Genomic DNA, 12,795 nt, shown 5'->3' with positions numbered 1-12,795 from the left:
TTTCCAAATTTCACTTGGACATGCTTACCACCTCCTAAGTCTTAACACATCTCTGCACACTGATCACTAACTGGGGTGTGATTGAAATATCTGTTGCTGATGTACACTCCATTATTTGTGATAGCTTTACATCTCTCCTACAAGCTCTGTGTGATGCTTTTGGGAAAGTGAGGGGACAAGGGCATTGATGGGTGAGAAGAGGAGCACTCTCCATGGAGAGGATGAGCTGGTTCCTGCAGCTGGCTGCAGGAGGAAGGAAAGATGGATCCATTATCCTGCAGCATCCCCAATTCTCAACATGTTTTCCTGAGGGGCTGGCCCTGGAGCTGACAGCACAAAGCACCTTCCACTGGTGGGTCCTGGCAGCTTGCTCCGATGCTGACCGCTCTCACATACCCCATCACAAGGGGTCCAGCACCACACAGATGCTCCGGGTCCCTGGGTCCTTGCAGCAGGGGCTCAGAAACACCAGTGTGTGTCACTTACAGACTGTTTTAATTCAAGCAATAAATCTGCTGAAGATGAGGGCAGCAACTTTCCTGGGAGCTGGGCAAGGTGTTCCCAATAGGCTATAATGTGATGCAGCATTTTTTTTGACAGTATGGGGCACTGAAGCTAAGGGAAGAGCAACGTTTCTTGTGCTATTTTTGGCCATCTTAGAGAGAAAGAAATCTAATCATGGCCCTTGGCTTGTCATCTTTTCATGAAAGCAGCATAAGCCAGAGCTCCCACCAAGCCTCATAAAACTCCGGATTTACAGGGGACCTTTCATCTACATCCATTTAAAATGTTCCCTGCCAGGCAACCGACTATGGACGGAAATCATCATTTGAAAAGATCTTACTTTAAGGACTGTACACAGTGTCTTAAATGCTGCTTCAGTTCTTCATCCTTTTCATAAGATTCCAGCATAGTGTGTGCATCATCGTGGCGATAGCAGTAGATTTTATATGTGTCTTCTAGTGGGCCTTTAATCTGCAAGAACACTTCCCCTGTTAAGGAGAAAAACAAAGCGTGTCAAGCCAGACAACAGCATCTCAGAAGGAGTTTTATTATTCCACCACATTAGCCGTGAGCTAAAAAGGCTGGCTTCCACTTTACTTCCCTTAGAAATGATCTCGTGTGTTTATGTGCATTATTTATTACATGTATTTCTCAGCTGCTCATCTTTGTCATAGCCAGGCACCATTATATCCGTGTTAATGCACAAAAATTCCCTCAGGAAAAGGCATTAAATCCTTACACCCCACACCCCTTCATACACAGCCCCCTAATTCACTGCCCCAGCTTAATGCCCCCTCAGTGGAAGCCACACAGGAGAGCTTAACTGTGCAGGAGAGACCATTTTTGTGTCGTGGGCTGGCAGGAGGGATGAATGTCAGCCTGTTAATTTTCCTTCTGATTTTTTTTCAACTGAATATGAACTTAAATGGCTTATAACAGGAATAATGACTCTGTCTCCCATTAGCCATTTCACTTCTATCTGTTTTGCAGAATCTTGAAACGGCAATTGTTATGGCCTACAATAGAGATCTTTCTTCACACGACAGAAGAACAACCTCCACCCCTCCCCTAATTAAATAAAACCACCGTGGATTACAGCCATTTTTATATCGTATCTAGGTTTATATACAACTGAAGAGGGAAAATATTCCCATTTCCAGTCCTCCACAGCACCATTTTCCCCCAAAGAACAGTTAGAAATTTTTGGTGGCACTAAAGCAGCCCTGCACCCATTTCCCATTTAATTCTGGTGCCTAATTCTCTCAGCCTAAAACTCCTGTGTCGGTTTCTGTGTATGTAAGAAATATGATCTGAGCAGAGAAGGCATGCTTCATCTCCTCTGCCGAGATGTTAATTCAGTTCTTCCACCCTTACATAGCAGCACCCTGATCAGCATCCTTGGAAATGCACATAATAAACAACAGCAATGGCAAAAACTCCTGTCTTGGGCATTTACTGAAAATTGCATCTATGTGGCAACCAGTCCAATGTTTTATAAACAATCCTGTTGAGTTATAGCCATGATTATTAAAGTTAAAAGCCGAACACCACATTAATTGGGAGCTCTCTATTCATTCACAGAGCGAGCACCAAGCTGTCAGGCATCCTGCATGTTTCATCCTGACCAGAGCGGGCTGTTTCATAATACATTGCATTGAACTGCTCCGTCTTAAAGTGAAAAATGATTCAGTTACCACAGTAACACAGCTCTGGGTTTTTTCCCCTAGCAGCAAAGGTTAACTGGGCTGTCTAATGCATGTTGGTTTCAAGGTGCGAATAAGGGAACAACAATGACGGAGCCAAGACCACATGAGTTCATTTTAGTTACTGTAAGGCCACAGCCAGAAAAGCACCAGCATCCAATAGTAAAATGCTCTGACTTCTCTGCCTTGTGCTTAATGCTAACGCTGATGGCTAACAAAGCACGTCGCATCCCGACTTTCCCATGAACTCTGTATACAGGCCTTTATTAGCCAACAGTGCCAGGAAAACCTTAACGAGCTTTCTCTTCATCCTGCTCCCTCATGCCTGATTGGCAGAGATGCTGAGCTCTCATGGTTTTCACTAACTTTAAGCAGAGCCCCAAGTGCTTAGCACAGCCCTTGCTATGCTAACACCTCAAGTGAGGTTACATTTTCAGCAGCAAAAATGCAAGCTATAGACTTACAGCTCATTTCAGCGTATACTAGAGGCTGGAAATTATCACTCTGTTCTCCAGAATGAAAGCGCTGAGCAAGATCTGTTCACTGATGTATTGTGCCACAATGACAGATACTTTCATTGATGCTCAATGATGAGAAAAATTATGTGCGGATTTCATGGATAGGGCCTTTTAAAAGCAGATGGATTTCTTAATCCTAAAGCCGTTCTTGGTTCTGAGCCACGTGGACCAAATCAGATGAGCTTCAAGCATATCACTGTGGGAGCTTGCTTTGTGGGCCAAAACCACATTGTATTTGGGCACAGGTTTAAAAATACCGAGTCTTTTGCACACTCTGACAGATCCAAATCTGCCTGATGCCTCTTCTTAAGTGTGGTGGTCATTAGTCTCATTGAGAAAGCCCTAGGAGGAAGGCTTGAGCAGCAGAAGCAGTTTCTCCCTGTGGCTTTCAGTGGTGCTCCCTGTGTGGACAGCAGTGGAAGAGGGAGGAAGAAGGTATCTAACAGCTAAAGCCAGGTAAGGTTACTAAGTCTTAACATTCCTCCATTTACAGTATCCAGAACAGAGAGCAGAAAAAATAGAGAAGAGAAGTAGGAAGGTTATTTAACCTCCGTGGCATTTAGCATGAAAAGACCAAGCACCACAGAAAGTCCATCTACATCAGCATTTGAGCTCAGATTAGGGAGGGCTTTTGAAGCCAATCTCTCGGTAGTCCTTACATCCCATGCCTTGGCTGTGTGGTGGAGCAGTCACAGACACACCAGCTGGATCCCTTTGAGGATGGTAATTACCAGAAGACGCACTCCAAGGGCACATCTTATGCAGTCCAACCATTCAGGGCATCTCTCGATCTACAGGAACAGACTGCAGCCTGTCTGAAGTAAGACCTCTCGACATGCGTAGTATGTATACCAGGTCCTTAGCACCAACTGCTTCACTCTACAGACGTGCTCCTTACTACTCCTCAATGTGGACATAGCATAAAGTGTGGAGAACACAGACTAAAATAAGCCATGAATACAAGCAACCACATTGTTTTGGTTTCTAACCAGTGAATTAGCAGTTCTCCTCAAACTCACCATGACTGGGTTGCTTTCCAAAGTAAGATATTTCAATGCAAGATGTTTAAATACCATAAACATGATAGAATATGATGCGTGTGGAAACAGCCTGCTTTTTCTATACACTGGCTTTAACAACTTTTACACTGATTATGAAGATCGTGAAGACAAAATTGTCACCTTGCTGTGCTTTTAGAGGATGACAAACTTCCTAACTTATTGCTTATAGTGATGCAATTATTCTCCCTGCTTTTGTCTCAGCCTTTGGAAGAACATCTCACACCTTACTTGCCATCTTTTTCCCCTGACATAATTTAGCCAACTCTGTGATCCACAATCCTGTACATTTTCATGGCTCTTTGTCTGATTCTGGAGAAATACATCCTAATAGATGGATTAAATTGTTTGTCTTTACTTCTGGAGGTGGCAGGGAACTAAACGGATGATTCTTTTGGCTGTGAGAAGGGCACTTCCTGCTCAAATAGAACATTGCTTATTAAGAGTATGACTCATCGTGATGCACTTTTATTGAAATACCGCCAAACAACACAATCGCATCATACTACGTTAAGCTGTTGCCTTGGCAAACCAGATTGAGACATGCTAGGATTAATACTTTTCCCAAGCCTCACATGCTTTAATATCATATTTCTTAGTCAAATGGCAACCGGTAATTTTTTACCCCATTATTTGCGAGAAGAGGATTCCTTTCTATAACATGTTACCTGTGGTGTGTGGTCAGTTTAGGGAAGAAAAAACCTTTCTGTCCTCTGAATTGTGGCTGGAAATTTTTTAAACTAAACTGGCTGATTTTGCATTGAAGAAAATTAAGAATCCTCACCGGATCCCTTAAAGTGGATCACCTATTGCCTCTGCTCAGAAGAAGCAGTTATGGGAGAGCTGTGCCAGAATGTCAAGTGAATAGATCACAGCCTTAACATTCATGGCCTGACCTGCAGAACATGTGACAGTTGTGACATATCCAGGGCTAACCCATTTGCTGATAATACCCACGATCCCTACAGACATTCCTGCACAGATTCCCACAAACTTCCTAGCAATTACAGCTTGCTTGCCTTTTTTTTTTTTAACCACCTCTTACATGAATTGCGTCACCAGGAGATACATGTTTACAGTGTTGGGGGGTATGGCGGTGTGACATTTGTTATCCAAATAATTTATAATGCTTTTCTTGAATGGCACAACTATGAGTACACAGTATAAGAGCTGGTGTAGGCCTGAGCAGAGTTAGGTAGGCAGTAGCTAACTAGATGAGCAGGATATTATCAGTATGTGGCACAACTCAGCGCTGCAGTTTTTACTCATACTAAACTCACTCTCTCCTTCCTTCCTTCCTTCCCCTCAACATCCAGATGGATGGAAAAAGAGCATCATGATCATATGAGTCCAGTAGAGCAACTGGACAGCTTTCACATGTCCTTTTTCCTGTGTCATGATGGACAGCTTGTAGCATGGTAGCCTCTGGGAGTGGTACTAGTTAAGTCTGATGAGGGTAGAGGACAGGAGAGTGTTATGTTTATTCTTTCATGCAGCTTTGTAGAACTCAAGAGGACAGTAAACATACCGATTATTTGCATGGGTGGTTCCACATCTGTCGTGGCTTCTTCCAACAATGACAGCAGTTTGGCTGATACTTGATGGACCAATTCAATGTTGCTAAACAAGCCATCCACGTCAAAGCGAGCAATCTAATGGAATACAAATATTAAGCAGCTACTGAGGAAGGATAAAGAAGGACATTGTGTATTACAGACCTTCTCTTGCTATGCCCTGAGTTTTCAACACTCCAGGAAGCACCACTTCTGCAAAACCTCGTATAAACATCCTCCTTGTGACTTCAAGGACACATACACAGTTTTTGGATTAGTATAATATGGTTGATGCAGCTAACAAAAGGCATGTTATCAAGTGCTTTTAACCTTATTTTGAACTATTCCTAATCTGAAAGTTTACCTAGGAAGGAAATAAATATTATCATCCGAATAAAGAAAAGATCCTTAGCTGGCTTTAAAATGTTTGTTTACTTTCCCACTGAGGAAAAGAATAGCTGACAGTGGGTCTGATCCTCTGATTAGCAGTTGCTAACAGAGGCTGCTACATAAACTGAGACCTTGGTGCTTTGGTGCCAGCTATCAGGTGCAAAGACTTCCAGATGGTGGTACCATTTCAAGTTAGTTGTCCTATGAATCAAAAAATCCCATCAAGATCATATAATTCTCACTAAAACACATTTACTATTCTGGGTATTAATAAAGAGCTTCCTACAGAGCCTGGGCGCACAACATGGACTTCAGTGAACTGCGTCGATTTACACCAACAGAACATTTAGTTCCATGTCCCTACTCATTTTAGAACAAGTAAAAAATGTCCAGGACACACACTTTTCATGCAGTAGTTACTCATTTCCTTGCACAGCAGGGCAATAGTTAATATTCAGGGACAATTGGAGATAGCCAGTGGTAATGTGCTAATCCTGAGAACAAAGGCAAGACTGATTTCCACATCCCTATTGATACTCTCTGAAGGGATCTCTCCATTAGAAACAGAATTGCTGACTTACATAGCAGCTTACCAGATGCCAGGAGGATCAAATTGCATGCTATTGTAACAGAATCAGAAATATACTTTTGGTACTAATGCAGTTAATTTCTTTATAAGCATTATAGGAGCTAAAACATGTTTTATCCATTTGGAAGTATGAAACAGATTCATTGCTAGGTCAATTTTCTAAATGCTATCCTTCTCTAAACACATTACAAACTTTAAATAGGGTAGTTTATCCGAGAACTAGCCTTAAAACCATATAACATTCTTGAAAGCCTTTCAAAAATGCAAAGGTTATTAAATTAAGACAGTTATAATCTCTAAATTACTTTTCCTGTATACATCTGGCACAGGACTTCTGACCTCCATGCCAGCACAATGCCTATATAGTATTTGGAACTACACTATGCATGGATGCTTACACACGTTAATACAGTGATAAAGGACAGAATCAAAACATATGTTTTGAGTTGGCTGGAAAAGAGCAAAAGAATACAGCCTGCTTGTCAAAAATCCCAGCGAACTCAACCAGGGAATACGCTTGCTCAGTGCTGGCCAGGCTGGGGAGGGACTCGAACGGAGACTACTCCGACATGGAAGAAAGAGCAAGGAGAAAGAAGTCAAGAACTCCTTAAAGTTACCCCAGCAGATACCAGCTCTTTCAAAAATGGGTTGGAACAAACTCTGACTGAGTTTTAAGAAAGAAATATGGTCCTGCAGGAGCTTACACAGCACAGGCTTCACGCTGGCCACAGCGTTTCCTGAAGAGGCAGTGCCAATGTCATCAAAAGCCACTTTGGCCCTTGCACCTGTGTTTTATCACCAATTTAATAAGAAACCCTACATCCAGAATACTTGGTTTAAGGTCTGTTTGAAATTATTTTTATTCTGTATTAGCAGCAGATATCATTTGTGCAGCCTCTCTGAATGCTATGTCGCCACAAACACAAATCTTCCTCTGGACAACCTCTTCTGTTCCCAGCTTTCAGCTGCACAATTTTTCTACAAATTGAAATACCATTGAGGAAAAGGTGCTCTTTGAAGTCTCAGCTGAAAAAGAAAATGGGTATCATTGGCCTAATAAGATCTTTTGCCTGAAAGGTAGTTTACGAGCCTTGCTTCTTAAATGTACCTTTTCTGTGTAGAATGCAAATTTCTGAAGCGCTCACCGGGCTGTCAGGCATGGTATTTCTCCACCACAGCTGTCTGAAAGGCTGGATAAAATTATCTTTACAACTGAATTTAACCTTGATGGAGAGGTTCTTACCATGAAAAATACTTGGTTTTATTTGTTTTTACTGCTTCTGGAGGCGCCAGTAAAGGTCTGCCAGGGCATGTACCAGGGGTTATAATTACAGAGCAGTCTGGAGAGGTGGAAGCTGCTATTGCAGCCCACGAGCACGGATACAGCATCCAAGCTGCCTTCTGGGCGAGTACCTTGATGCAGGCTTTATGCAGGCACAAGTGTCAGGAGCGTATCTGACTTCCCGCTCTCCTTGCTAGAGATGCACATCCCTTTCCGAAAAGGTAGCTCTGGACCTGCTCCCAGCACCACGTCACTGTCAAGCTGACACTTGTGCTTGCATTAGGATTATCTGCAAGCAGAATGTGGGTGAGTTGAGACCTTGACGTCACCACCTCATCCTCCGCCCCCAGCGCTCACCTGCTTGTTTCTCAGGGGCTGAATCACTTCCTTGATGCAGAGATCCAGGTCGCTGATATAGTCTTTCTCCGTCTGCATGAGTTCTGCGATGATTTTCACCCTCTTGGCCATCATGCGTCTGCTAACTTGCTCTTCGTCCTCCTGCGGTGAAGTGGCAGGGGGTGGGGACCCCGCCTGCGGGGCCATTTTTTCTGTTTAAAAGAGGGAGATTTGTAAGGAGCATTGTAATCCTGCATGCTCGCCCAGCTTGCCCTGTGCGACTGTGGGGGAACAGAACTGGTGCCTGTTGGAAATTCCCAAATCACCGTGAGGAGCAGGAAAAGCAGCATAAGAAATGTCAATCCCAGATTAGACCAAGTGTCATCCCTTCTCCTTCCTCTAAAAGAGAGCATGGGTTTGGGGAAGGAAACCATCTGTTTGGGAGTAAGGGGATAACTATCACCAGCTCTCCCTGCTTTGCCGTTATGTATGTGGGCAGAGATTTTCCATGGAAAACAGGAGAGTCTGATCCTTGTCATGCTGAAATCCAAGTATAGCTGATGCCCTTCTGCTCCTTTGAAAACACAGTCTCAATCTGGCATCTATTATGATTTGGGGGATGGGAGAAAATGTGTTGCTGTGGAAGAAAAAGGCTGTGTTTACCATAAATAAGCTTCACTGGAATAACCTTTGCTCTGTGCGATGTAATGTGGAGTCTGTTGATGGGAGGCTGAGGGCTGTTGGTACTGGAAGACAAACTTTCAAGTGAAGACAATATTACTAACGATGATGATGAAGCCTGTAATTCTGGTTTAAAAATATTTAATTACAGAAGAATATGGGAAAACCTTTAATGATCAATAACAAACATTTCTTGGAACAGGAGAGATCATTGGCATCAGGACATTCTAAACTATTTTTCCATATGTAAGACTTCAAATATCTGATTTGTTCTAAATACATGGAAATGCAAGTGAGTCTCCTATGCATAGATAATTTATATACGCTATAGGAGCTGCACGCAACCTAATTCTGATGGTTTTCCCTTTTGCTGGTTCATAAGCTAGCCTGCAGACATCCGTGTCAGCTGCACAAAGGGTGCTGAATTTTATTTGCGTGCACTGATAATCTGTATTTTTCATTAGGAAAAAAACACACACACACACAAAAAAAAAGTGAAATATTTCAGAGGCTATTCTGGTAGTTTTTCTGCTAGCCACAAGATGGTGCAGAGCACCAACAAAGATGGACATTATCATTACCGTGCTCATCTCTGCATTACCCGGGTCGTGCTTTGACAGCAGGGGCTTTTATTGCTCAGCAGCAAAGGACGGGAATCTCTGCGGAGGATCAGAGCGCTACGCCTTCGTGTCAGCTTCTTGTAGGGAGCATGCTGTATAATGAGGCAGTAGCAAACAGTATCTGATGCTTTGCTCGCTGAGAGCCAATACAGAATATATTGCAGTTGTTTGAATTGATTGTCAAGGGCGAGGTCCTGAGCGCTCCAGGGAGCATCGAGCAGCGTGCAGCTACAACACCGGGCAAGGATGCAGATCGTAACCTGGAGCTGGACTTGTGGGAAAACCAGGTGGCTTTCAGAAAAGAGGGCTTTGAGCCGTCTTCTGCTGAGAGGTGTAAAATGTAAAATGCAATGTGTCATCATCCCCAACCCCTTCTACAATTATGCTGACTACCGATATTCAGAAAGTACAGTTTTGTTATTAATGCTTCTCCCATCAGGTTTTCTATGGGGCTGATGGGACCAGTTATTGTTTCAAATAGCTGCTTCTGGGACTGCACCTCTGCCTCTGTGCTGCTAGTTTGAAACACTGAGGACAAGGAACTCAAACAGAGAAGGGGGGCTGGCTTTTCAGCCTTGTTTGTATTTAGATGTACTTTTTACATTTGAGTTTTCAGCCTTGAAGTCTGTGTAGAACACGGGCATGAACGTTTTGTCCTGAAGCTTGGACACAGACGATAAAATGGAAACATGATGAGGATGTCTCCCCCCTGCAAGGCTTGGGCTATCAAAAGAATTTTAAATTAAATCTTGCCCTCGTGAGTCAGTGCTGGTGTGAGTGCAAATTTTTTTTTGGTGGAGAGCAAAATTTTTCCTAGTACCACTGCATGGCTCCCTCTGAGCAATTTTCTGCTGGTGTTGCAGAATGAGGCCACCTTGCTTCTTGCTTACATCCTAAAATGACAGGTAATTTTCCTCCAAAAACTTACAGTATGTAACCACACTTATAAATTGATAAGGAACCACATGAACAATCCATTTCCACTGCATTTTTCCACCAAAATCAGCATTTTTCTTGAGATCGGGTGTGAAAATCTTTGCATGTGTGTGACTGTGTGTGAGAGTTCAGGGCTACTCCTGAGAAGGGCAGAGAGGACGAGACATCCTGGAAGATCTCAGAAGTATCATTTCATCTCAGATGCAGCACTGTTATGATATCAGATGGAATCTGAAGGTAAACATAAGAAACTTTCTAATCTTTTATACTGGTGGCAGGGGAGGGCATTATATGAGCAAAATAAAACCACTGTATCCCACTTCAGGCTTGAAGACGCAATATCTCGAGAGGCTGTTCTTTCAGTTTATGTCATTAGATTGTCCTGATCAAATTTGATTCTTGAATTATGTCAGGGCTCATCTATTATCCTTATTGCATGATAGATAATAATGCCAGGAAATAAAAACTATTCTCAATGGGAAGAAATAACCATGAGAAATATCAGGTAGATGCTGTTTCCTTATAGAAAACACATTTTTTGATAAATGTATCCTTTTGTTAAAAGTAATATAATTTTCCATTTTCACTCAATATGTTAACTTTTTCATTTCAGACATGTCTGTCTTTACAGAATGCAACAGCAAGATCCTGAGGTGATGATTACAGCCAAAACCTGTGATTTCATGTTCAGCTGATTGCTTTTGACCAGTTTTAGAACATTAGCAGCTTGCTGAAATCCTTCTGGAGTAAGTGAAAGTTTAATGAATGCACAAACAGCAAGTGCACATCTGGAATATCAGCAGACTTATTTCTACCTGGTAAACTGCCCCGGAACAGTTTGAAAGAGAGGATTCTCTTCCCCCCTTTCCAGCTGTGTATCAAAGTACACGGCTCTAGTTGCACAAAACAAGAGGTTCACTATGTGATGACATGGACGAAGCAACCACACATCTTAAAAACCATTTTTTTTGCAAGTATGAAGTCGAAAAATATCGCCCAGATGGAGACATCCAGCAATGCAGTGAGAGCATGGAGGAACAGAGCCTGCAATGTGCAAGTGCAGCAGCTCTCTTCTAAGCCCAGGGGAGGTATTAGGGGACCCACAGCCAGAGGAGGTTTGCAAGATCTATGGATCCCAGTTTCCCTGGCTTTCCCACCTAGAGAGCAAGCAACTCTGAGAGGTCTGCTCTATCCATCCTTCCTCCCAGGTAAGATGCTCAGGTTGGGTATTATGTTTGTCCCTGGGGACAGGATCCGGGTTTCTCCCCATCTAATGCTTTCCATCTGGAAGTGAAGGTACTGGCACAGAATATAGGAACAAATACAGAGAGGTCGGCACATGGACTGAGTAACAGAACTTCTTATTTCTTAGGCAGCATTCGGAGGATGCTGAAGGATCGCAAGTTCTGCACTCGCGCTGTGCAGATACAGGGATTTTGTCTGGCACAAGGGAGCAGTGAAGGCATAAGTTATCAAAGGATAACAAACAAATTACAGCATTACTGTGTTTTCACATGCGAAACCTGAGCCTCACACCACCCTAGATAAAATTATTCCTATGTGAAAGCAAGTCCTCGGATAGCCTGTACCCTCAGATAACCTAGCTACTACACACGGGAATGTACACCGGCTTTTATCAGCTGGATTGGGGAATGAAACGCAGGCAGCCAAGTTCAGAGACTGCTGCTGGGCAGCTTTCCTCCCCCCTCCTCCTCGAATGTCCCCCCAGCACCATGGCCCCGGCTCTGCCCCTTACAACCCTGCTTCCACCGCAGGTGCTGGGAAGGCTGCGGGGGGGGTATGGGGACACTGGGGTCCTGGGAAGTGAGGGAGCCTGAAATGGGACAAGCGGTGGAAAAGGATGGAGTGTCCCGCTGTGTGCGGGAGAAGCGGATCACATGAGCTACGACACAAGGAGTTTTACTGCAGATCCTCCTCCCCTTGTGAGGGACCACTTCATAGGGGTGTCGTCATAGTTTTGCACCAGAGTTATTCCAGTGCAACAGTCTGGTGCAAAGATGGTGTGAATTAGATCCACTGAACTCCAAGTTGAGCTTTTATTTATATATATGTATATATATTTTTTTCCTCTTGAAATACAAAAGGATTGGGAGACGGTTGTGGAAAACACCTTTTTTCCTTCTACTCTCACACACCCATAACAGCAGCATTGCTCAGGAGCAGGTTTGTCACATGGGCTGTGCATTACACATGCAAAAAGCCCCTTTTCTGCACACAGGAGGAGACCGCCGCAAGACCAGAATGACCTTGCACCAGTCTTGCGCAACAGGTTCGCTCATCAAATCTGCATCAGAGACTTCCTTGCAATTAGGTCATTCAATCTTTGATCATTTTTCTGTTCCATAAGGAATGGAAAATATTTACATTCAACACACAAGTTCTTTCTTCAATTCCTTGACAGCAGAGTGCTTTAATTATACGTGTGCTGACAGGAGTACAGAGAGATCCCATGGGACCGCTGTGGAAGGGAAGAAAGCTTATCATCAGGTGACAGAAGAATGCCCTTATTGTTAGTGCCGATACTTACAAATAAACCTTTCCAGTGTGTCATATACCGGCATTAATACACCACTCCTGTGGCATCGAGCTAATATATTAATAAAG

The 12,795-nt window shown here is 43.3% G+C and overlaps 1 protein-coding gene across 1 annotated transcript in view; it reads right to left on the bottom strand.

Annotated features, from left to right (window-relative positions):
* ARHGEF38 (Rho guanine nucleotide exchange factor (GEF) 38) overlaps positions 1-12,795 on the bottom strand; it is a 34,003-nt gene that overhangs the window by 17,034 nt on the left and 4,174 nt on the right. The window contains exons 2-4 of the mRNA XM_010073648.1: positions 7,955-8,145; positions 5,312-5,435; positions 845-992 (exon numbers count right to left, since the gene is read on the bottom strand). Of these exons, the coding sequence (XP_010071950.1) occupies positions 845-992; positions 5,312-5,435; positions 7,955-8,145 (463 nt within the window). The remainder of the gene's footprint in view (positions 1-844; positions 993-5,311; positions 5,436-7,954; positions 8,146-12,795) is intronic.

The sequence above is a fragment of the Pterocles gutturalis genome, unplaced genomic scaffold, assembly GCF_000699245.1.
Source record: "Pterocles gutturalis isolate BGI_N339 unplaced genomic scaffold, ASM69924v1 scaffold30092, whole genome shotgun sequence".
Lineage (NCBI taxonomy): Eukaryota > Metazoa > Chordata > Aves > Pterocliformes > Pteroclidae > Pterocles > Pterocles gutturalis.
This window is presented reverse-complemented; position numbering and strand designations above follow the sequence as displayed.